This window comes from Rhinoraja longicauda, chromosome 16, assembly GCF_053455715.1.
Source record: "Rhinoraja longicauda isolate Sanriku21f chromosome 16, sRhiLon1.1, whole genome shotgun sequence".
Lineage (NCBI taxonomy): Eukaryota > Metazoa > Chordata > Chondrichthyes > Rajiformes > Arhynchobatidae > Rhinoraja > Rhinoraja longicauda.
This window is the reverse complement of record NC_135968.1, coordinates 39,168,474-39,193,597: the sequence shown is the minus strand read 5'-3', so window position 1 is coordinate 39,193,597 and position 25,124 is coordinate 39,168,474. Positions and strand designations below refer to the sequence as shown.

Below are 25,124 nucleotides of genomic sequence, written 5' to 3'. Positions count from 1 at the left end.
AAAATAATTTTAAAGTAAAAGCATTATCGACAGTCTAAAATACTCGCCTGGTACGTTTCCACTGGTCTAGTTTCCATATTAACATCCCACACCTTGACAGATAAATAGTCTCTTGTCATCATGTACCGCCCATTATGGCTGAACTTCACATCAGAAATTGAAGAGATGATTTCAGAGAAAAATGATCTACTGCTTGGATCTTCCGGTTCTTCAAAAACTAGAAGCAAAATATTAACAGAGGTTAGACATCTCTATCTGATCAGTCAATTAATCACTTTTGTAGGAACAATGTAGCAACTTAAATATTGTTGCTATAAGAACAGAATTTGGGTATTCTGCAGCAAAGTGATCCACTCTCAAAACCCCACCAAAGCATTTCCACTACTTGAAAGCCACAAATCAGAAGTGTGGTAGAATACTCTCCGTTTGCTTAGCTGAATGTAACAATCAAGCACTCCATACCATCCAGAGAAAAGCAGTCTGCTTGATTGACTCTCTATCCATAACTCTAGCCATTTATTTCCTCCATCATTAGCACGCCACTGCAGCACTTTGCATCATCTACAAAACCTCTGCTTCCATGAAACATTAGGGCAGTAGGCGTACATAAACACCTGCACGTTACCTCCAGTTACACACATAGAGCATAGAAAAATACCGAACAGGAACAGGCACTTTGCCCGACAATGTCTGTGCCGAACATAATGCCAAGTAAAACAAAATCTCATCTGCCTGCACATGATCCATATCCCTCCATTCCCTCCCTATTCATGTGCCTATCTAAAAGCCCCTTAAACACCACTATCGCATCCAGTCCTTACTTGGAAAGGCTGCCTGCCATTCCTTAATTATTTTAGGAGCTCCGTCGCCATAATGCTGTTTCAGATCACATTAAGTACTGCAGCAGTTTAAGAACTGTTTGGCTTACCATCACCTTAAGAATCACTAAGCATAGGCCCCAAATGCTGGGCTTGTGAGCATTACCCATATCCCAGGAATAACCAAATAAAGATCAGCAATGCTGGACAACCTTGCCTAATTACTTCTATTTAAAACAACTCGAAGAAGAGCATGAATATTGAACGAAGAAATACTGTGACAAGTAGAAGCTTCCAAACCAACTTTACCATTTGATAAGATTATGGATGACCAACAACCTCCACTCCACTCTCACCACACCATCCTATACCTCTTTAGTGTCCCAAAATCTTCTGAACTCCATCCTGTATATTCTGCGTGAAATTCCAACGAGGTTCATAGTCTTCCACATCCCAGTGATAAATACGTTTCTCTTAAGTTGAGACTATGAACTTTACTTCCAGATCCTTCAGAAAATAGAAGCAGTTCCCCAGTTTTTCTGATAAGGATTCAAGTATTTTGTATGTGCTTTTCAACTAAAGTTACTGTCTTCCAAAAGAGTGTTATCTGCAAAAGCCTAACGTTTGGCATAGAACGCACACTGTTCTCAGATTTCAAAACACATAGAGATCAGACATTCTCACAGGTGTTATAAAGTTTGTTTAATGCCAATTCTATAAATGTACAACTGCAACTGGTACCAACAAATAAAACATCTATTTAGGTAATTACATTTATTAGTTTATCTACAATCGCACCTTACCAACTGTTCATGAGCAAAAAAAGTGCATAATTAGGTAGGTTCGATAACCCGTGATCACAATTGTTCAAGGAAGCAAAGTGGCACCTTCAACCAAGGATGCAATCAACAACAGGTGTAAACCATGTTAAAAGAATAGATTTAACAGTACAAGGAACAGAAATGTAAAGCATGGTGATATACACAGAAAATTGGCAGTATATAAGCAGTTGTGGATCTGGAACAATTGTCATGGTCAGGTTTTACCAATGGGAAGAAAGATAATAAAATGGGACTTGAGATGGTGCATAGGATAATACTGCTCAGATCAGAATTGATTACTGCGAGACCTTCAAAGATCACAGGGGTGTATAGTTGAAAGTTTCACCAGCGAAAGCTTGCTAAGGTCTCATACAGATTACACAAATTCTTAATGAACCATTTCTTCCATGATCTCTTGTTCATGGGAATCTTCTCCTGGTTGCACTGTGGTTCAGTCTCTTCACAACAACTGCTTCCCTGCCAGTCACGCAAAGAATTGCCACTTGCAATATGCAAAGATATTTCCCTAGCAATCTGTGATTCTGCGATTTATGTATGCAGGGTTGATTACAGATTTCCACGGCACATTTACTTATGATCCAGATGGTTAAATATACTTAGTTGTAACAATACTTTGCTAGGATCTGACGGGAATCAATAGCCTTTGCTACAAGGGTTGACTTGATCTCCTAATCACAAATTTGGCTTAATTAAACAAGTCAGGTAGCCAGGATTGATGTTCACAATTCTCTGTTCATTGTCGCATGCAAGTTGCTTCTGGGGGTTGTATCACTTATAGTGAATGATCAATGGTATATTGTCCATTTCCACCCCTACCCCCAACACAAAACATGCACAAAATAGTCACAAAATTAGCATATTACAAATCAGAAATAAACTGGCTGTGTTTTACAAATAATATATGTTCATGCACTTGTGGGCATCTGATGGATGTGGCTAATGACCTTTAGATATTTAGAATATTTAGCAACGTACATATTAGGATGTGCTATCAATAATCCTTTAAAATATCAGTCCTAATATGCCAGAGAAATAAATATAGCACATTTCCAACTAAGAATACCACAGAAGATAAACACAAAATGCTACAGTAACTCAGCGGGACAGGCAGCATCTATGGATAGAAGGAATGGGTGACATTTCGGGTCAAGACAGCTACATTCAAAGAGTAAAACTGAGAGGGGAGGCTACAAAAGTCAGAAAGTTAGTAATTAGAGACAGGCCATGGGCAGATGAGAATTTGATATTTAACTCTCTCCCTATGGGTATAAATTTTGGGTTCTTTCTAGTAGGTTTTCTTAAAAAAAACATATACATTTAATATCTGTAAATTCATTGTTTTTTTAATAAGAAACTCAAAACTTTCATTTATTGACCACATGGAAGTAAAATCAAAAGAACTTGGTCGTAATTGGCACAACATGCAATGAACCATCTGCTTTGAAGCCATTTGCTAAGAAGAAGCAAATTGTCAGGTGTAGTCATTGTAACTCAAATAATTTGTTTCGTTTGGATGAAAACTTTTCTCGTGTAAAAAAAAACTTTGGCTAGAATTAAATCAAAATAAATTCAGAAATTACTGTTGCTGAGTAACAGTAACAATATATGCAACTTCCAAGTAATATGGTCTACTTACATTTTGAATGCTTGTCACACAGGGCACCAGCACGCATATCACAGAGTCTTATTGTTCCTTTACTACTACTATAGGCAAATACATTGCACTGATGAGGATGACATTCTGCTGCTGTAATAACTTCTGTCAGCTCTTCCATGTTGGCAGGTTTAATATCTACAATGTCTTTAGCAGTTTGTTAAGGACAATTTTATGATTAAACATGGAAACAGTTGCATGTACATTTTAATATGCTAAAATTGTACAATAATAGTTTGCAATAAAAATAAAGTCCATCCAAATTTATAACAAAATATAATAATAATTGACAATATTATCAATTTAAAAATGTATGACTGTAAAGATGTACCTATCTCCAATAAAAAATTTATCTCAAATTTATAACAAAATGTAAGGAAGATAAGAAGAGAATAAAATTACCAATTTAGATAAACTATTGTACGTGGTCAGATGTTTTCTAAAGTACAAAAGAATCCATAATTTTCATTAAGGGAATCTGATCTTTAAGCACATTTGCCCTGAAGCTGGTCTATTTAAAAGGGCTAACACTCAAATGGAAGCTGCTGTTGGAACAGCAGATGTATCAGTATTTACAAATCCTTAAATTCTTAACACAAGGAATGTAAAGAGCACAACAATACTAATTTCCTTCAGCTAAAAAAAAAGTGTTGGTCTTGGTGAAAGAATATTTTATAGATACAGACAGCACCAAAACAGACATCACAATATACAGGAATGGAAACATTTTGGAAAAAGGATACTAAAACTTCTATCTGTAATTTCTAAATGCCACAAGTTAATTCTAAGATCATCTGCTGAAAGGTAGGTTTCATAGTCACTATTTACTGAAATTGAGTTAATGTGATATGTGTGCGCATTTGCAAATACTCTTCGGGGACTTGCTTCTACCATCAAGTCCATAGGTTTCAGTACTGGTACCTGGCAAGTTAAAATAAAAGCATTTTCTTAAAGAGAATCTTATCTTTTATTCAGTCACTAAGTACCCAAATATTTACAAGATTTTTCTCAACCCAGCTATTTGGGGTTCCTTGAGTTGTGTTTTCTATTGAACTACTAAATTATGAATTATATTTCTAAAATACCATACGAAAAGACTGATTAGAATATGAAGAATATAATATCTCAAGTTAGATTTGTTTGAAAACAAATATTTTTAGCTTATCTAAACATTTATTTTCAGACTATGAAAAGTGAATCAGTTTTATTGTTGTAAAGAGTCAAATAAAGAAATATTCCTATGTTAACCTGGTTCACACATAGAATTGGCAAGTATATAACAAAATATGAAACAATGAGATACTTTGATAAAATCCCGAGTGCATGTCCCAGTGGTGGCCGGTTATAGCATTCGAGATAATACACAGATGCACTGGACACAGGGACTTATTTTCTTGACTAATATCCCATAAGCTTTATTTGAGCTATTCACATTAACCAGCAAGATATATTTCCAAATGAAAACAATACAAATTGTTTAACCTACTTTTAAAATTTAATGACAGTCTGGGAAGGAAAGGAAGGATTGAAAAAAAGTGTATAATGTTCCCATTAGCATCAGAATTGTAGGTGTCAATAATATCCCAAATACACACTGAATATTTTCAAATAGAACCAATTTCAATAGTGAGTTTCAATATTAACTTCATTTAATTTATGCAAATTAAATGCAGGTTAAAGTAAGGAACACCTTAACAGTTACTAGTGCATAAAACATGAACATTACCTTTTGGAAAACACAATTTGAATGTAGTACTCAACCAGTTGTAATATTGTTCATTGATCAAAGCAGACTATTGGCACATGGGATTGACATATTTAAACATTCATCATTTAGGTCTAGTTCTAAAGATGGGAACAACCCTGAAATGGCTATCTTAAATTAACATATTAACAAACCAGCTCACTAAAAAATGTTTAATTCAGACGGAATCAATTCAATTATGGTAAACACAATGCAATCCAGAAATAATTAAAAGTTCTTCCTACTAAGTGGAACTATCTCTCTGAACAACCCAGGCACACCTATCAAGATCATGTGCCAATACCCACACAAATTGATGACCGTAAGTCAGATCAATCATATTAGCATTTCATACCCGCAGAGTAGTAATTCTGACAGGATCCCTAAATCTTCCATCTTCTTCCTTCAAATTATAGCCTTCTGCTCGTTTGTCTCTTTCACTTATCTTCCACAATTTAATAGTTTTATCTGAAAGTCACAAGTTAAACCATAAAGTTTATATTCTTTGGAATTACTTGCTTCAAGAGCATCTAGATTTGAATCAATTGAAAAATTCTTATTAGACATTCACTCAAATCTAAAAATGCCATGATAATTATCAGATTGTAGCCGTCTGTATAATTTGGCCAACACATTCCCTATATTTTAACAATCATTAAACTTCAAAAACATTTCCATATAAAGCATGTTTGGTTATTCAGGATATCTCAAAGCATCTCAAAGCTGATCGGGGTGAAACTAGATCGGCAGCTGACCTACAAGCAACACCTTGAAGCTCTCCGTGATAAAGTCTCGGCACGGAATAACCTCCTGCATTGCTTGGCCGAATTGTCATGGGGCGCCAGGACATCTACTCTTCGAACCAGTGCTCTTGCACTCGTGTACAGCGCCTCTGAGTACACCGCCCCAGCATGGTGCCGCAGCGCTCATACCAGCAAGCTAGACGCCACCCTCAACGACACCATGCGGATCATCACCGGCTGCCTAAGCCCTACTCCGACGGATCTCCTGCCGGTGCTCGCAGGTATCGCACCCGCCAAGCTTCGCAGAGAGTTCTTCACTCATAGGCTGGTGTGCAAGGCCCCATCGGACGGCAAACATCCTTTGCACCACCTCGCCCAGGATTCACAGCAACTGGGACCTCAACGCCTGTCATCTCGTCGCCCTTTCTCCCATCATGCAGCGACCCTCTGTGGCTCCGGTTTCAACATACTAGGAGCATGGAGAACCAGCTGGGAACAGACATCGCAACCTTCTCAATTCACTGTCGCACCGAACACCACAGCCCCACCCGGCTCGGACATGCCCCGCAAAGAGTGGGTCGCCTGGAACCTGCTCTGCACAGGGGTCGGCCGGTTCTACGCCAACATGCATCGTTGGGGGTTGCGTCCATCAGCAGCCTGCGTGTGTGGAGCAGACCAGCAAACAGCGCAGCACGTCATTTTCGACTGCACTGTCCCCCGTCCCCCTGGTGGAGGGGTAGACCTCACGGCCCTCGACAACAGCACATTGCACTGGCTACAGCGCCTGGAGGGCATTACATAATTTCTGCTTCCTCAAACGCAAGAAGAAAGCATTGAAAAAAAAAGTATTTTCAAAATGCAAGTCTTAGCTTTTTTATCCTGTGACTATCTTATTCAAATAACTAGATGTAGTCAAAATTTAGTCAAAGTACACATGAAAAAAGTATGGAGAACAAACCCAGAGGTGTCATACGTGACAATGGAATGATGCAAGTTCTTATTTTATCTATGTACATAGACAAAATGCTCTTTCAATTCTTTAAAAGCATCAACCTAAATATTCCAGTGCATCTACTGCAAAATTAGTATTTCTCAACAACTAGCTCATAGACCCAAGTGAGTAGAGATTTGAAAAGAAGAATTTAGGAAGAAAATATGCAGATTTCATATGATTTCCTAGCGAAGCACTATTTCACAAAATCCACAAAATCTCCGAGATCTTCAGTTTCCTCCCACACTCCAAATACGTACAGGTTTGTAGGTTAATTGGCTTGGTATAAGTGTAAATTGTCCCTAGTGCGTGTAGGGTAGTGTTAATGTGCATCGATTGCTGGTCGGTGCGGACTCGATGGGTCAAAGGGCCTGTTCCCACGCTGTATCTCTAAACTAAACTTCCTACTTCCAAATTGCTGCAGTTGTGTCCCAAATGCACATTTTCAACATTAAAAATATGTTGCTTGAAAGTCCATTTAAAGCTCGGTTTGGAATGATTGCTATGTACAAGCCATATTGGGGAGGGAAAGAGTAATCAAATTTCAATATCAGCATGGTGATGGATGGGGGCAGAATGGAAGATCGGGACTTAGATGCAGCAGATTTACATTTAGACTTTAGAGATAGAGCGCGGAAATAGGCCTGTCAGCCCACCAAGTCCGCCCTGACCAGTGACCACCCCATACACTACTAGCACTATCCTACACACTAGGGACAAAGTACAATTTCACCGAAGCCAATTATCCTACAAACCTGTTTGTCTTTGATGTGTGGGAGGAAACTGTAGCATCCTGAGAAAACCCATGCGGTCTGAGAGAGAATGCACAAATTCTGTACAGATAGCACCCGTAGTCAAGGATCAAACCAGAGTCTCTGGCACTGTGAGGCAACAACTGTACTGCTGCCACTGTGCCACCCTGGGTCTGGGAAGAACTAGGGCGAGGAAAGGGAGATGTATAGATAAATCACTGTAGTGTGGACGTAAAGTTGTCTTGAGGAATCAAAAGCTCATCTGGCAATCTTAGACACCAGTAGGAAGACAACTTCTTTCTAGTGGTGTTAAACAATGGGTCATCCTAGGATAAAATAGTCCAACTTTACCCAAATTCTCCAAAAGGATTGTTGCACAGGGAGTGACATCAGCCCGTGCACCCAATGTAGAAGTCAGGTCAGAATTCAAACCTATAAGCCCCAAACGTATTTATGGAGTGATGCAAAGTGATCTGAAAAAGATTAATGTTTTACTCTGAGCAGGAAGAAAAGTGATTTTCAATAACGCAAAACAAAATAAGTGTAACGAAACTAAATGTTTAGAATATCAAATCTTGTTCGGAGTAGAATTCCAAAAATTAATGACTTGTCCAAATGACCATTCTACACATGGTTATTGACAGAGGCTGGATCATATTATCACATGGCATTCACCCACATTTTCTTAGTATGAACATCAGAGTGTAATTAACAGGAGAAATTGCTGCCCAGCTTTATCTGCCTGTATCTATGGGTTCCCAGGATCTAATTAAAAACTTCTTCACTATAAGATTTAGTGCGGCACCCAAAACTTCTTAGGTACAAGAAACTCAGGATTTTGCCCAGTCAAGTTGGTATTTTAAATGCACAATACTATTAGTACTCCGAGACGAGACTGACTGAATTAATTTAGCATGCAACTCTCAATGATACTGTTCACAACATCTAAAACGTGAATTGATAAAAAAAAACCAATATAAAGATAGTAGATAATGAAAGTTTGAACTCACCATTTGTAGACAGTAATAAATGAGCAGCATTCTGTTGGGGTAACCATCTGATTTTATTAATTTTTTCCTCAATTTCTAGACTTTTCAAATAATCAAATTCTGGTTCATGACTCTGAAATGTACTGTAAACATTGTATTCGCCTCTCTGGTGGGGTCTGCTTTTACTCTGCAAAACAGGAAATTATGCTGTAACTTAATGTATTAAACTTGTATTTACATGCTTAACACATCTACAACAGCACAATATTATTAATGGTAGAAATCTCTGTATACATTATTCTTGATACCCATTATTCAAAACCATCAACGTATCTTTGAAAAATTGAAACAACTTAAAAAATCCACTTAGGGGTTAAATACAAACCATAGAAGTTTCTCCTCCACTGAGTGCGCCGTTTTTTACTTTACCAACTTAATCTTCAGAAATTACTGAACTGACAAAATTGTCATGCATTTATGAAGTGTGCTTAATATAAAATATTCTGAATTGTTATGCTATATACTACAATAGTAATAGTAGTTTAAAAAATATATATATATTTAAAAAATTGCTAAATAATACTTTTGCTTCTATCTTTACCTCAAATGAGTGTTCCAATCTTTATATTGCATTCTGCAAAATTCTGAAAATATGTGTAATAAATTCTAACTTCCAGCCTCTGGGTATCTGACTGTGAATTAATTCTTCAAGGTGCTTGGTCTCTGGGCCAGGTTGATATCATTGTTGATATCAGTCCAAAAGGGACTGATTCCTTAGACAATTGAATCATTGATGATCTAATTTGAAGTCTATGCCACTCAAATGGCAAGATCTTTCTGGGCAGATTTCATCAAAATCAAAGAGCATTGTTTCATCATTGACCATAAAATGCAAGTTAATGAGAAATAAATCAACCTACATGAAAAGGTTTACTCAATGAGGAAATTTAAAGGAAAGGTAGACACGAAATGCTGGAATAACTCAGCGGACCAGGCAACATCTCTAGAGAGAAGGAATGGGTGACGTTTCGGGTCAAAATCGGATATGCAAACTAATCAAAATAGGTGCCGGTAGGTAATACAGTCAAATATTATACTGCTGAGTGGTAACAATTATGAAGAGTAAACTGATATCCAGCACTCAAATGTCATAAATCAAGGTACCAATGCAACACAAACGTTTTCTCTTCCCAGATGGATTTTAAACCAGTCTATAAAAAAACCATCTCTATTACACAACATATTTACCAACCTCTTGCTCCCGTTGAAATATAACAACTCTTCCGCCTTTATCGCCAGTCGCCAGTAGATCTCCAGAATAGTTGAATTCAACAGTTGAAATTATATCCGCTGAAAAAGAATTTAACAACACTCAGTACCGAAAATATCGACATCAGTCTGAAAGATTATTTTTGCGACTGTGAAATAAATATATAAAATGATTAGATTCTAATACAAGTAATTATGTTCCACCAAAGACATTTCATCTGATGACCTAGTCAATATTTATACTGCAAAGTTTCCCAATATAGGTTACGTGATCTCATTGCTGATTTAGGCCCTTGCTCTGACTGTTATATTTCCCCTTTATTATAATAGTGACTGCATCGGGTCGATTCTGGACCATCCTAGTGTTAAAAGTATAAAAATTAGTCCAATACAAATAGCTAATGATAGATTTATTCACAAAATGCTGGAGTAACTCAGCAGGTCTTCCGCCTTTATCGCCAGTCTGAAGAAGGGTCTCGACCCGAAACGTCACCCATTCCTTCTCTCCCGAGATGCTGCCTGACCTGCTGAGTTACTCCAGCATTTTGTGAATAAATCGATTTGTACTAGCATCTGCAGTTATTTTCTTATAGCTAATGATAGAGATGGATACCAAAACAGAAGATTTACGAGAAACAAGCACCTGAGTGCTTCAAAGGAACATGGTGAGTCGCCAAATGAACCACCCAGTTCCGCATATCCCATCATTTACAAATGGATGCCTGTTAGTAGCACCTGACATAACGTAGCAGTTTGCCTCTCCAATGTAAATTTTCTAATCCAGGATTCTTCTTTTTCTTCTCATGGCTGACCATGGGTGATGCATCCTAGTTGACTGCTTGCTCCACATCTCGGCTAGAGCAGCGTCGCTTGTGGCTGAATAGACCAATGCGGGAGTGGCAGTCTCTGTCGCAAAGGTCACATTTGTGTGTGGTCTCTAGTCTGTTGAAGTTGCTGTGCTCCTTTCTGCGTGCCCGCTTGTCTGCTGCTGCGTTCATCAGTTTCTCTTCCCCTGTTTTGAGATGTTGGTTCAGGGTACCTCTCCACCTTTTACGTTCAGCTGCAAGGCACTCCCAGGACTCCACATCGATGTCGAACGCCTTCAAATCTCTCTTGCAGATATCCTTGTAGCGTAGTTGGGGGCGGCCGATGGTTCTCCTCCCAGATGTCAGCTCTCCATAGAGGATGTCTTTTGGAATACGGCTATCCTCCATGCGGTGGACATGGCCCAGCCACCGCAGCCTGCGTTGCCTGAGTAGAGTGTACATACTCAGAAGGCCAGCGCCAGACAGAATCTCGGCGTTGGACACTCTGTCTTGCCAGGATATACCCAGGATACGGCGAATGCTTCTAAGGTGGAAGGTGTTGAGTCTTCCCTCCAGTCTGGCATCTGTAGTCCATGTCTCACTGCCATACAGCAGTGTGCTGTTGACACAGGCGCTGTAGACTGTTATCTTTGTATTCACTGTCAGCATTGGATTGGTCCACAATTGAGTTGTGAGGCGAGCGAGAGTTGTAGCTGCCTTCCCGATCTTCTCGTCAATCTCTGTGTCCAAGGAGAGGTTGTCGGTGATGGTGGAGCCGACGAACGTGAACTGATGGACGGCATCGAGTTCGTAGTCGTCAAAGGTGATGACAGGCGGTGCCTCTGTATCTTGTCCCAGAACTGGATAGGACTGGTAATCCAGGATTACCAGTCCTTTATATCACAATTCAAAACTAAATAGCTGTTCACAAACAAAGAGGAAATGAATCACATTTAATGGGAAATCTTGAAATAGGTTCCATATCGTGTTGAATTACTTCTGGACTCAATTGAATTATTCATTTCATTTATTCACAAAGTATTTCAATAGATGTACAAATTGCTGACTTAAATCTGTTGGCTCAAACTAAAAATACATTTTATTTCTTGCAATCTTTCATAATTTTAAATTTCAGAAGGTATTAGGTTCTTGGAGATTAAAGAAAGTGGAGTGAAGAATTAAAAAACTTATTTTATTGAACCACAACATGTCCCACTATACCAGCAGCAGCAGCAGCAGCAGCAGTGCCACACCACCTCTCACCCAACTCATTTATCCAATTCTGAATATTATTAAATTTGTCTAGGAATTGAATCAAATAGTGAAACCATTTCATGGCACCCAAGTCTTCAATGACTAAACTTAGAATTTCACTTCATTAGTCATATGCTGCTGTATGTGAATGATGTTTTCTCAAAGACAATCCTATTCCTAAACTTCTGGTAATTCTCCCAACTCTTCTTGTAATACTATATAATTAGAGGAAAAAATGAGCGAAGCATTTATGCTTCAGAATCGCAATTGTCATTGAGCAAGCAGAAAGTAGAAAAGGCTAAATATACTATCAATACTTCAGGCCTTGAAAAGTCTGGATTCATAAAATAACTAAACAAAAAATATAACAGATTGAGGCTTTTCAGGAAAAAAGTTAATTTTAAAGCAATATCAGATTTTTTAAAGTTTCTAACAAATCTACTGGAATTTTTTGAGGATGTAACTAGGAAAATTGACAAGGGAGAGTCAGTGGATGTGGTGTACCTCGACTTTCAGAAAGCCTTCGACAAGGTCCCACATAGGAGATTAGTGGGCAAAATTAGGGCACATGGTATTGGGGGTAGGGTACTGACATGGATAGAAAATTGGTTAACAGACAGAAAGCAAAGAGTGGGGATAAATGGGTCCCTTTCGGAATGGCAGGCAGTGACCAGTGGGGTACCGCAAGGTTCGGTGCTGGGACCCCAGCTATTTACGATATACATTAATGACTTAGACGAAGGGATTAAAAGTACCATTAGCAAATTTGCAGATGATACTAAGTTGGGGGGTAGTGTGAATTGTGAGGAAGATGCAATAAGGCTGCAGGGTGACCTGGACAGGTTGTGTGAGTGGGCGGATACATGGCAGATGCAGTTTAATGTAGATAAGTGTGAGGTTATTCACTTTGGAAGTAAGAATAGAAAGGCAGATTATTATCTGAATGGTGTCAAGTTAGGAGGAGGGGGAGTTCAACGAGATCTGGGTGTCCTAGTGCATCAGTCAATGAAAGGAAGCATGCAGGTTCAGCAGGCAGTGAAGAAAGCCAATGGAATGTTGGCCTTCGTAACAAGAGGAGTTGAGTATAGGAGCAAAGAGGTCCTTCTACAGTTGTACCGGGCCCTGGTGAGACCGCACCTGGAGTACTGTGTGCAGTTTTGGTCTCCAAATTTGAGGAAGGATATTCTTGCTATGGAGGGCGTGCAGCGTAGGTTCACTAGATTAATTCCCGGAATGGCGGGACTGTCGTATGTTGAAAGGCTGGAGCGATTGGGCTTGTATACACTGGAATTTAGAAGGATGAGGGGGGATCTTATTGAAACATATAAGATAATTAGGGGATTGGACACATTAGAGGCAGATAACATGTTCCCAATGTTGGGGGAGTCCAGAACAAGGGGCCACAGTTTGAGAATAAGGGGTAGGCCATTTAGAACGGAGATGAGGAAGAACTTTTTCAGTCAGAGGGTGGTGAAGGTGTGGAATTCTCTGCCTCAGAAGGCAGTGGAGGCCAGTTCGTTGGATGCTTTCAAGAGAGAGCTGGATAGAGCTCTTAAGGATAGCGGAGTGAGGGGGTATGGGGAGAAGGCAGGAACGGGGTACTGATTGATAGTGATCAGCCATGATCGCATTGAATGGCGGTGCTGGCTCGAAGGGCTGAATGGCCTACTCCTGCACCTATTGTCTATTGTCTAACTGGGTATACTGATAATAAATTATTATATCTATAATTAGGCTACACCATTAAAACATAATAGAAATACTCTAATTAGGTAGAAAACTAATTTGGAAGAAAACTAGGTTATTGATTGTAATAACCGGTAAAACTAAATGTACACAATACACACTCAGGGTAGAATACCATCCACAAATAAGTCCTCAAGCTTAGGATGATTTTGCAAGCCAAGTAATTAATATTTGTTTCTCTTTCCACAAATGCTAAATGGTCCTTTTTTGATCTTGTAATTAATATTTGCACATTTATTAGAAACTCCAAAACTCAGTTTTAGGATACCTAAAGCAGTTAACCAATTCTTTAGTTTAATTAACATTGAGATTAGGATAGCCACGTCTTCTTCCATTTTGAGATGATTCAAGTTTGGCACAGTATTCAGATCAGGGGATTTAACAGTTAATGGAATCCCAAATTAAAATGGATGAGGTTTTGATATTAAATCGTTGGATATGCGAGAGATCATTTATCACATTTCAAAGGGCACATTGAGCCTAATGTACAATGATAGGGCCTAAAACATGACAGGTTAAGAGAACCAGATTCAAACCAATGGAAGCAGAGCTCACCGATGTTCATTCCGATCTTTTTGAATGATCTTTGTGAATGTGAATGTAAAGAACTTTTATTTCTTCATTTACCAAAGCAACAGTTGCATTGCAAGAAAAACAATGACCCCAAAGAATTCAGAGAAAGCTTTTCTTAGCTAGCCTCTCATGTATAACCTGCTGTCTCCCAACCAACAGGCAAACTACAGAACACCCTTAGTCCCTGTACATACCTAAAGTTTATCATTATGAGCACTTGTGAAAAGATTCTTGGCTTCTGTATCAACAAACATCAGGAATGGTTTGATGAAAATGTGAAAGAGCAAGTCAGGAGCAGTTTTAGGCATAGCTGAACTTAGTGAGCTGCCAGCCAAGTGAAAAGATAGACATAGAAAACAGGAGTAACTCAGCGGGACAGGCAGCACCTCTGGAGAGAAGGAATGGGTGATGTTTCGGGTCAAGACCCTTCTTCACAGTATAGGTTATGTGTGTGCTAAACAACAAAAACAGATTGAAGTTCTGCAGTTCATTAACACATCTTAGTGAATGGTGTAGCCAATTCACAGGAGAAGACTCCAAGGACAGATTAATTGTTGAAATGGAGGGGCTTCATGTGTGAATGCTAAAGAAAAAGCTGAAGTTTTCACAACTATCTAGTGTCAGAAGTGTCAAATACATGATCTATCCCAGCTTCCTCAAGAATTCTACCATCATAGAAGCCAGTCTCCAGCTAGCCCGATTCACTTCATGTGATATCAAGAAGCAACTGAAAATACTGGATACAGCAAAAGCTTTGGGTCCAAATAACATTGAAGACCTGCTCCAGAACTAACTGCACCACATTAATCCTTTTCACAAAAACGAGAGCCTGCTAAAGAAGATGAGAGCCCATGGTATAAGAGGAAAGATACTAGCATGGATACAAGGTTGACTGAATGGCAGAAGGCAAAGAGTGAGAATAAAGAGGGCTTTATCTAGTTGGCTGCCAGTGACGAGCGGTGAATGACCACCGCAGTGGTCGATGCTGGGACCACTACTGTTCACGTTGTATATCAATGATTTGGATGAGGGAATTGAAGACTTTGTGGACAAGTTTGCGAATAATACAAAGATAGTGGAGAAGCAGGTATTGTAGCGAAAGCAGGGACTCTGCAGAAGAACGTGGACTAGTTGGGAGAGTGGGCAAAGAAGTGACAGATGGAATACGATCAGAACTTCCACCGTCTGGCGCGGCCTGGCAACTTCAACAGCCTGACCGTGGGAGAAGACGGCAGGGGAAGAGAAATGACATTCTGGCCTTCCATCACCTTGAGGAGGTGACTGGAGGAGACTCACTGTGATGGATGTTTCTTTTTTTTAGTTTTGTGTTGGTTTGTGGTTGTGTAATTGCTTATTTTATTGCTCTTACTGTTGGACTGTGGGTGACGAATTCCTGTCCAAAAGACTTGTTTTTTGGATGACAATAAAGGTAATTCTGATTCTGATGTAGCAAAGTGTGGAGTCATGCATTTGGTAGTAGGAATAAAGGTGTAGTCTATTTTCTAAATGGGGAGATGATTCTGAAATCAGAGGTGCTTAGGGACTTGTGAGTGCTGGCGCAGGATTCTCAAAAAGGTAATCTTCAAGTCGAATCGGTAGTAAGGAAGGCAAATGTTGGTATTTATTTCAAGAGGACTAGAATATAAAAACAGGGTTGTAATGCTGAGGCTGTATAAGGCACTGGTGATTCTGCATTTGGAGTATTGTGAGCAGCTTTTGGCCCTATATCTGAGAATCAAAGTAATGGAAACTGCAGTGGACAGTTATTACTCACCAATAACTTAGGGTTTGCCTGGGCAGCACAACTCCTGACACTAACCACAGCCTCAAACCAAAAATGAACCAAAGAGCTGATTTCCAGAGGTGAAGTGAGAAAGGCTGCCCTTGACATCAAGATAGCGTTTAACAAGTGAGAGCTTGTCCTGGTAAAACTAAAATAAATAAGAGTCAAAGAGAAAACATTGCAGTATTTGAAGTCACATCATGCACAAAAGAAGATGGTTGTGATTGTTAGCGATCAATCATTCCAGCCTCAGATCATTGCAGCAGAAGTTCCTCAGTGCTAGACCCAACCAGCTGCATCAGTAATAACCTTCTTTCATAAGGTCCGAAGTGGGATGTTGCTGATGACTATATAATGTTGAATTCCATTTACAACGCCTCAGCATATGAAATAGCCCATGTAAGAATCAGCAAGAGAGAATAGCATTCAAGCGAGCTGACAAAAGGCAAGTGATATTCTCACCACAAAAATTGTGACTCTTTTGGGCAGCACAGTGGTGCAGCTGATAGACCTGCTATCTCGCAGAGTCAGAGACATGGTTTTGATCCTGATCTTGGGTGCTGCCTGCCTGTGTGGTGTTTGCACATTTTCCCTGTGACCGTGCCGGTTTCCTCACATCTCAAAGACTTCTGCCCACATCTCAAAGACATGCAGGTTTACAGATTAACTGGAATCTGTAAAACTGCCTCTAATGTAGGGGCAATGAGAAATGCTAAAGAGAAAAGTGTAATAACAGAATAATAGTGGAAATGGGTGTTTGATGGTTGGCATGGACCCGATGGGACAAAGGGCCTGTTTCCATGCTCTATCTCTCAAACTGAACAAAAACAGTTCCAGTCAATGACCATCTCCAACAAGACATTCTAATCAATTCACCATGACATTCAATGGCATCATAGATTTCTCCTCTATGGCAGTTTTAAAGCAAAATACAGAAATATTTCAAAATAATTGAAAATATGCAGGTTTGATATTAGAGAATAACAGACCTAAGTAAATTGGATCTTCTGCATGCTGGCTCAAAAGCAAAATCCTGGAGAATGCTAGATATCTGACAAAAATAGTAGACATTGCTATAAATGATCAGCTGTTCAGGCTGCATCAATGAACAGCGAAAAACTGCTAGTGTTTGTTGATAATATTTCAATAGAAAGTACAAGTCAAGGTGGCATTAAACAATCATGTGCAGCCTTTGCCTCTCCACCAAGGTACACCATCAGCATAATTGTGGAAGAATGTGCTTAGCATTCTGCGACAATATTAGTAGTCCATGTCCTGAAAGATGGTGACTATTTTGACAAAAGCAGCACAAATGTGAAATTTAACAACCCCTGTAAGTGTGAAATTTAACAACCCCTATAAATGTGAAATGTAACCATCAGAAAACTTGTTCAAAACGGCTGTTAAGTAGAGCCTAATGTTTATTTCAGCACCTTACCTTCATGTAATTTTAAAACATATTTGAAGTACTATTGAGAAATTTTGGTTGTGTAGAAACCCACTCATTTTAATCTGTCATTAAATTTTAAGTCTGAAGAAGGGTCTCGACCCGAAATGTCACCCATCCTTCTCTCCAGAGATGCTGCCTGTCCCGCTGAGTTACTCCAGTTTTGTGTCTATCTTCGGTTTAAACCAGCATCTGCAGCTCCTTTTTACACACTAATTTTTAATGTTCTATTTTTAGTTTCAATGCAAGGTTCAATAAAAGTCCTTTGGAATTACTTAAAAAAGATTTGTCATTCTTCTTTGCTCAAGGTACATTCATTTTTTTAAAAGTTCACATCTTTCAACAAACCCAATAAATGCAAGCCACATGAATCATTTTTCAATGTAGCAATAATACATTTCAAAACACTTAAAGTAATGAACATTGCATAGGAATGACCACACTATTTTATTTACACACATTTGTTGTTGATATAGCTTTAATTTCCAACGAGCATTGTAACCCATTTATGGCATGTACTCCTGGAAACAAACACTATAGGGACAACTGACTATAAAGTTGAGAAATCTTTGCTTTCAGCAATCAGAATAAACTATCAAACTTTCATCAAGGCATTGCACATGGAAGAATATTTGCTATAAAGTATTACATTACTATAAACTAATGATATAAAGCTGTTATAAAAAAGGCTAATAAATCACAAATTGTTCAATTGTGTAAAATAGATCTAAAAATGACAAGAAAATTTCATGCACTTTATAGAAATTGGTGTCAATTTTTTTTAATAACCTTACAAATAGAAGGACAATTTTAGTTTTATACGATTGTATAAAGAGGCAGATCCATGCAACTCAAAAGATAATTGAAATTCTTAAAAATATTAAGCATAATCCATTCAGAGATTAACTTAAAAAATCCAGTTGAATACCATTTTCTGCAAAATTTCCTTTTACGGTGCAACTATTTTAAAACATGAATGCAGAAAAGCAGCTTACTGCAGAACCCATGGGAATGAAAGGTTAACAAAAAAGAATCTTAACAGTAAATTGTTAATTATCAAGATGTTAGAATACAGTTTGGAATTCTTGGTTTAAATCTGTACCTTGATCAAATGATGATGTTGACATCAGTGAATTAGTACCAGAGGTAGAAGTCTTAAACACTTGAGAGAAATTGCAAGGAAAGCATTTCATCTTCTGCAGTATACAAACGCTGCCTTAACTTTCTCATTTGATATCTCCACAGTCCAAATGGGTGAATACCCTTGCTTCGAATAATATTTTCTTTTGCTACAGATTTTTTAGATGCCTGCATTGCATAGAGCAGGTTAGTGTTTTAGATCTCGGAGAACAGGCATGAGAGGGGTGGACTCTGCATTTACAGCAGTACAGTGCAGGCCCCATACGCTATTCCCAAGATGCTGCTAAGACAGGGGCCATTACACTAAACAGAGCTGTCCAGTACATTGCCAACAATTTTAAATCCAAAATCAATGCAACTGTCACCACAGCATACTATTTTGATTCTCTTTTGAAGTTACACAAAATTCAGTATCGAGTAAATTTCTAACCGTTTAAATCAATCTGTTAATAATCTAAAATACATTTTAAATCGTTGCTTCTGAGAAGCTAATGATTTGCAATGCAACACTGCTTTTACAGTTCAAATCGGCAGCGTGACAATGTGGAAACGACTGTTACAATCAATAAAGCAGACAATCAAATAAAACTCAGCATTATCCATTTTCATTTCTTCCTTGAATACTGCAGCATGTTCACTGAGGAAATCTCAAGCTGCTGAAGTCACATGTTCATTAAATTATCCCTCAGCCAACTGCGATGATTTGACAAGTACATTTTACAAATGAACAGACACATGTCAAACGATCTTGCTGTTTAAAAGATATTTAGTAATGGAGCTATTTAAATCTGCAAAATTTATGCCATATATAAAATTAACAATTTTATTATAATTTTAAGCTATAATAAGCACATCTGTAATGGCTCCTCTCCCAATCCTACAAAGTATTTCTGGTGTCAGTAGTATTATGTTTATTCACTGTCTTTTTATAGGAGTACCTTGCATTTTCTCTTTAATTTAGATCTAAGCATGTTCAATAGTACAGGTATGTCAATAAATAAAACAGATACTCATTACATTGTGCTCACAAGTGAATATGACCCATTAATCATGGATTGAAAGGTTATCACAGTTTAATACCTGCACTGCTATTTCTCCACTATATGCTATTCTTGCTATTCTTCAAGAATATCATCTGGGTGTCCTAGTGCATCAGTCAATGAAAGGAAGCATGCAGGTACAGCAGGCAGTGAAGAAAGCCAATGGAATGTTGGCCTTCGTAACAAGAGGAGTTGAGTATAGGAGCAAAGAGGTCCTTCTACAGTTGTACCGGGCCCTGGAGTACTGTGTGCAGTTTTGGTCTCCAAATTTGAGGAAGGATATTCTTGCTATGGAGGGCGTGCAGCGTAGGTTCACTAGGTTAATTCCCGGAATGGCGGGACTGTCGTATGTTGAAAGGCTGGAGCGATTGGGCTTGTATACACTGGAATTTAGAAGGATGAGGGGGGATCTTATTGAAACATATAAGATAATTAGGGGATTGGACACATTAGAGGCAGGAAACATGTTCCCAATGTTGGGGGAGTCCAGAACAAGGGGCCACAGTTTAAGAATAATCTTCAAAACTTAATTCCACCGTAACATGTTAACTTGCCTATATTTTGGGAAGAAGCAGCTGTGTTTACTCAACACTTGCTTCAGTTTTTTCTATTTTTCAATTAAAATACAAATGTAATCGGTTCAATAGCTTTGTTGCCAACCCCCAATCTTGTAGAAAATTAGTTACTTGGAGCATCCTGAATGAACAGAGGCAATTATAAACTGTGATCATCAGAACATTAGTGGCTCTCTAGTATTGATACCTCATGGTTTATATTAAATCACTCTAGTTGATTGGCTCCAGTCTAATAGGTACCATATCTATTTTGGAAAATTAACTTTAAATCTCAGCTGTTACTATATATTTTTTCACCATCACTGAAGAATAATTCAAACACCCTTAGGATTTAACAAAAATATGACCATGGCATTAAATATCACCAAATCCAGTGATATATAGTTCCCTAATATTTTCCGGCACCTCACACACAAATTAAAATAAACCTTCTTTTAAACTCAAATGATGCCACCATGTTATATTGCCTATTCCACATATTGGGCTGATCCCGATTATATGAATGAGCAGTAAACCTAATTGAAGAGGTAATCAAGATGATTGAGGGTAGGGCAGTAGATGTTGTCTACGTGGACAGTCAGAGAGTTGTAAATCTGTGGAAATCTGTGGAATTCTCTGTCTCAGAAGGCAGTGGAGGCCAATTCTCTGGATGCTTTCAAGAGAGAGCTAGATAGAGCTCTTAAAGATAACGGAGTCAGGGGGTATGGGGAGAAGGCAGGAACGGGGTACTGATTGAGAATGAACAGCCATGATCACTTTGAATGGTGGTGCTGGCTCGAAGGGCCGAATGGCCTACTCCTGCACCTATTGTCCATTGTCTATTGACATGAGCAACAAGGTAGGTTGGTCTAGAAGGTTAGATCATATGGGATTCTTTTTGGATACAAAAATGGCTTGAAATTAGAAGACATAGAGTGTTGGTAGAGCTCTTTTACAGGCTGAAGGCTGTAACCAATGGTGTGCTTCCATGTTGGTCTGATTCCATATTGTGTCACTCTGTGACTCCAGGAATGCAATGAACTGTATGAATGATGAAGCAAGTATCGCATGAATTTAAAAGGACTGCAATAATGAAACTAGATGATTGTGAAGTAAAATTGTTGTGTGGGCCTTAAAGGAATAAAAACTGAGAACAAACATTGAACAGGATATCAATGGGGAACTTGAGAAAACAGTAAGATAAACACTCAAATACAAAGAGCCAGGTATGGGAATAGAAAAATAACAAACAGAAACTAATCGGTTAAGAAGAAACAATTATCTGAATCATGCTTCATTTGGGCCTCTGCACTATCTTATAGGAATAAGTGGATCCAATTGCCTTGGAATCACATGGCATGGTGTATTAGATAGTATCTATCAAGCATAAAATCAAATAACACTATACATGACTACGATCGAGTCAAACTCAAGAACAAATGTTAGAGCAAAGATAAAGATACAGAATGTAAAATATAGTTCTCAACAATTCCACAGAAAAAGTCCCATGTCCGCAATGAGGTCGTTTGAAGAATTGGGATTGCACAAATTCACCAATGGCACCCACTTGTTGGCTGAATCAAAGGTAGTGATGTATCAGTGTAGAGAAGAGAGATAGAACACCTGGTTGAGTGCCACAAAAACTTCCACTTGCTGTCAGCTTTGACTTTCTCTGAAGCAGGTTATGTCTTACAAACTCGATTGAATTTTATGAGGTGACAAAAGTAATTGATGAAGTTAGGACTGTGCACGTTGTCTACATGGATTTTATTACGGCATTTGATAAAATCCTCATGGCTAATCCAGATTAGCTTGCTTGGGATCCACAGTGACTTGGCTGTTTGCATTCAGAACTGGCCTATTCATAGAAGACAGATGATTGTAATGGAACGTGTTATTCAGCCTTTGTGGTCTGTGACCCGTGAATGTCTGTATGAATCTCTACTGGCAACTCTGTGGTTTGTGATTAGATATAGGTACCTTGAACGTAAATGTAGATGGGTTGGCTAGTAAGTTTGCAAATTACACCACAATTGGTGGAGTTGTGGACAGGGAAGAAGGCTGTCATACAGTGGGCATTGATCTGGTACAGAAATAGGAGGAGAAATGCCAGATGTTTCGGAGCAAGTGTGAGGTGTTGCACTTTAGGAGGTCAAATGTAAGGGGAAAATATATAATTAAAGGCAAGAACCAATGATGTACAGAGCGATTTGGGGTCCAAATCCATAGTTCCCTGAAAACGCCAACGAAGGTAGATGCAGAGGTAAAGCAGGTATATGGTATGCTTGCTTTCATCAGTCAGAGCATTGAGTATACGAGTTAAGAAGTCATGTTGCAGCTTTATAGGACTTTGGTTGGGCCGCATTTAGAGTCCAGTGTGCAGTTCTGATCGTCCCATTTAAGGAAGGATATGGAAGCTTTGGAGAGGGTGCAAAGAAGAGGTTTACCACAATACTGCCTAGATTCCATGGTATTAGCTATAAGGAGAGGTTGAACAAATCTGGATCGTATTCTCTAGGGTGATGGAGGTTGAGAGGAGATCTGATAGAAATATATAAAATTATGAGAGACATAGATAGGAAAGACAGTCAGAATCCTTTCCTTAGGGTGAAAATGTCAAAGACAAGAGGGCATAAGGAGAAGTACAAGGCCAGTTTTATTTTACACAGCAGTGAGTGTCTGGAACACATTGCCATATGTGGTGGTGGAGGCAGACACAATTGTGCCATTTATGAGTCTTTTAGATAAGCACATGGATATGCAGGAAATGGAGGGATGTGGATCATTTGCAGGTAGAAAAGATTAGCCTAACCTGGCATCATATTCAGCACAGACATTCTGGGCCAAAGGACCTGTTCCTGCGATAGACACAAAATGTTGGAGTAACTCAGCAGGACAGACAGCATCTCTGGAGAGGAGGAATGGGTGATGTTTCGGGTCGAGAAAGAAAGGTCTCGATCCGAAATGTCACCCATTCCTTCTCTCCAGAGATGCTGCCTGTTCCTTTGAGTTACTCCAGCATTTGTGCCTATCTTTGATTTAAACCAGCATCCGCAGTACCTTCCTACAAGGACCTGTTCCTGCGCTGTACTGTTGGATGTGTAGGAAAAAAACCTGCAGATGCTGGTTTAAATCGAAGGTAGACACAAAATGCTGGAGTAACTCAGCGGGTGAGAACTTCTTCAAAGTAGATATACCTTGAGGAGAATTCAGTGCAGTGGAGCTAAGGATCTCGACCCGTAGAGTCACCCATTCCTTCTCTCCCGAGATGCTGCCTGACCCGCTGAGTTACTCCAGCATTTTGTGTCTACCAAAAATAGGTGAAATCCAATTTCTCAGGCGGTATAGCAAAAGCACAATAATAAAAACATGTTAAATATTGTTTTCAGTTTTGGGAATTTCAGCAAAGAAAAATAGAGAATAGCATTTCTTCACATATCTCAAATGATTCAAGTACATCATGAGCATGAAAGCAAAATGTTTACAAAGATTCCATTATAAATATTTATAATGGATCCATTATAATTTCTGGCATAAAAGGCATTACAAAAGCATCAAGAAGTTTGCACAATATTCTAAAGATAATGGTCTCATGGTACCATTTACAGGAGGATCTTGAATGTGGTTTCTGACATTTAGTTATCCAAAAAACAATAATTCACTTACTACTCTTGAATAAAAAAAATACTGAATTATGGGAGTGACAATATTACACATCTTACTGATGCTAAAAGGAACAAGTCTCAAGTATTTGTAATACTAATTACCTACCATTTACAAAACTTGCTTAAGATCATGAAAATCTGTCATTTTTATTCTCTGAATTTCTGTCTTTCTTCTTCCAAAATGGTTAAGACTTCAGCAACCACTCGGGGAGTATTGAGGGCATCTGTGAAGAAGGGTTCTGGGACTTAAGCAGGGCTGCAGTAAAAATCAAAAACTGTGATCAAGGCCCAAGTCAACCTGTGAGCAGTGCCACTGGAAATATATCACAAAATAATTTAAGTGAGACACTCCTGGAGCAACTAATGTTAATATAACTAAGTTAATACATCTCAAAAATTTAACCCGCTGGAATGGAAACCTATTTTTCATTTAATCCTCAAGAATCCAGTGATGTTTTTGATGATTATAATGCAATTTGCAAAACCAAATTATCCTTCTGTAAGTATCTCACCAAGAACTGTACAGATTACTGCAGATGTGGTCAAGGGTTTCCAGAAATGCACCATAAATTCTATTCCCTTGAACCTGTTCTCTCAATATGAAGTGCACATCCATAATCCTCTCTAATTAGGTTCTGTAACTATTCTGTTGATGTGCGTAAAAGTAATACCCAAATTACACCCATCGAGTCTTCCAGCTTCATCACCATTTAGCAAATACTCTGTTCTACCTTTTTGTATCAGAAATAAATAATCTCAGAATGACCAAAATAGAAATTAGTAATAGTTTTGCCCTTTGACGTTATCTTTGCAATCCAATGCTTCAATTTACATTGATTATAACTTTGCCAACTTTTATGTTCAGCTAATTTCTCTACAATTTGATAATTACGAGCAATCTGGTCCTGAATGTCGACAAAACAAAGGAGATCATTGTTGACTTCAGGAGAAATCGGCTCAGGCACACACCAGTCCACATTAGTGACACTGCTGTGGAGGTAGCCAGTAGCACTAAGTTCCTGGGGGTGCAGATTACAGACAGTCTGACCTGGTCCCTAAACACTGCATCTCTAGTCAAGAGAGCCCAGCAGCAATTGCACTTTCTGCGCTGCATGAGAAGAGCACACCTCCCCCTTCCCATCCTCACCACTTTCTACCGAGGCACTATAGAGAGCATACTGACCAAATGCATCTCTGTCTGGTTTGAGAACTGCAAAGCCTCAGACTGGAAGTCCATGCAGAGAGTGGTGAGGACGGCTGAGAAAATCATCTGGACTTCACTTCCTTCCATCCAGGACATTTCACACAAACGCT

The 25,124-nt window shown here is 38.8% G+C and overlaps 1 protein-coding gene across 2 annotated transcripts in view; it reads right to left on the bottom strand.

Moving 5' to 3' along the window:
- The window catches only part of ppp2r2d (protein phosphatase 2, regulatory subunit B, delta), a 56,567-nt gene that overhangs the window by 13,004 nt on the left and 18,439 nt on the right, over nucleotides 1-25,124 (bottom strand). Inside the window, exons 1-7 of one of the 2 annotated variants that reach the window (XM_078413655.1) lie at nucleotides 18,514-19,126; nucleotides 9,786-9,883; nucleotides 8,555-8,720; nucleotides 5,414-5,526; nucleotides 4,058-4,235; nucleotides 3,297-3,461; nucleotides 48-217 (exon numbers count right to left, since the gene is read on the bottom strand). In XM_078413655.1, coding sequence (XP_078269781.1) covers nucleotides 48-217; nucleotides 3,297-3,461; nucleotides 4,058-4,235; nucleotides 5,414-5,526; nucleotides 8,555-8,720; nucleotides 9,786-9,883; nucleotides 18,514-18,604 — 981 coding nt within the window. In that variant the 5' untranslated portion in view covers nucleotides 18,605-19,126. Of the gene's footprint in view, nucleotides 1-47; nucleotides 218-3,296; nucleotides 3,462-4,057; nucleotides 4,236-5,413; nucleotides 5,527-8,554; nucleotides 8,721-9,785; nucleotides 9,884-18,513; nucleotides 19,127-25,124 lie in introns of those variants that run through there. The other variant, XM_078413656.1, reaches the window with a different exon arrangement.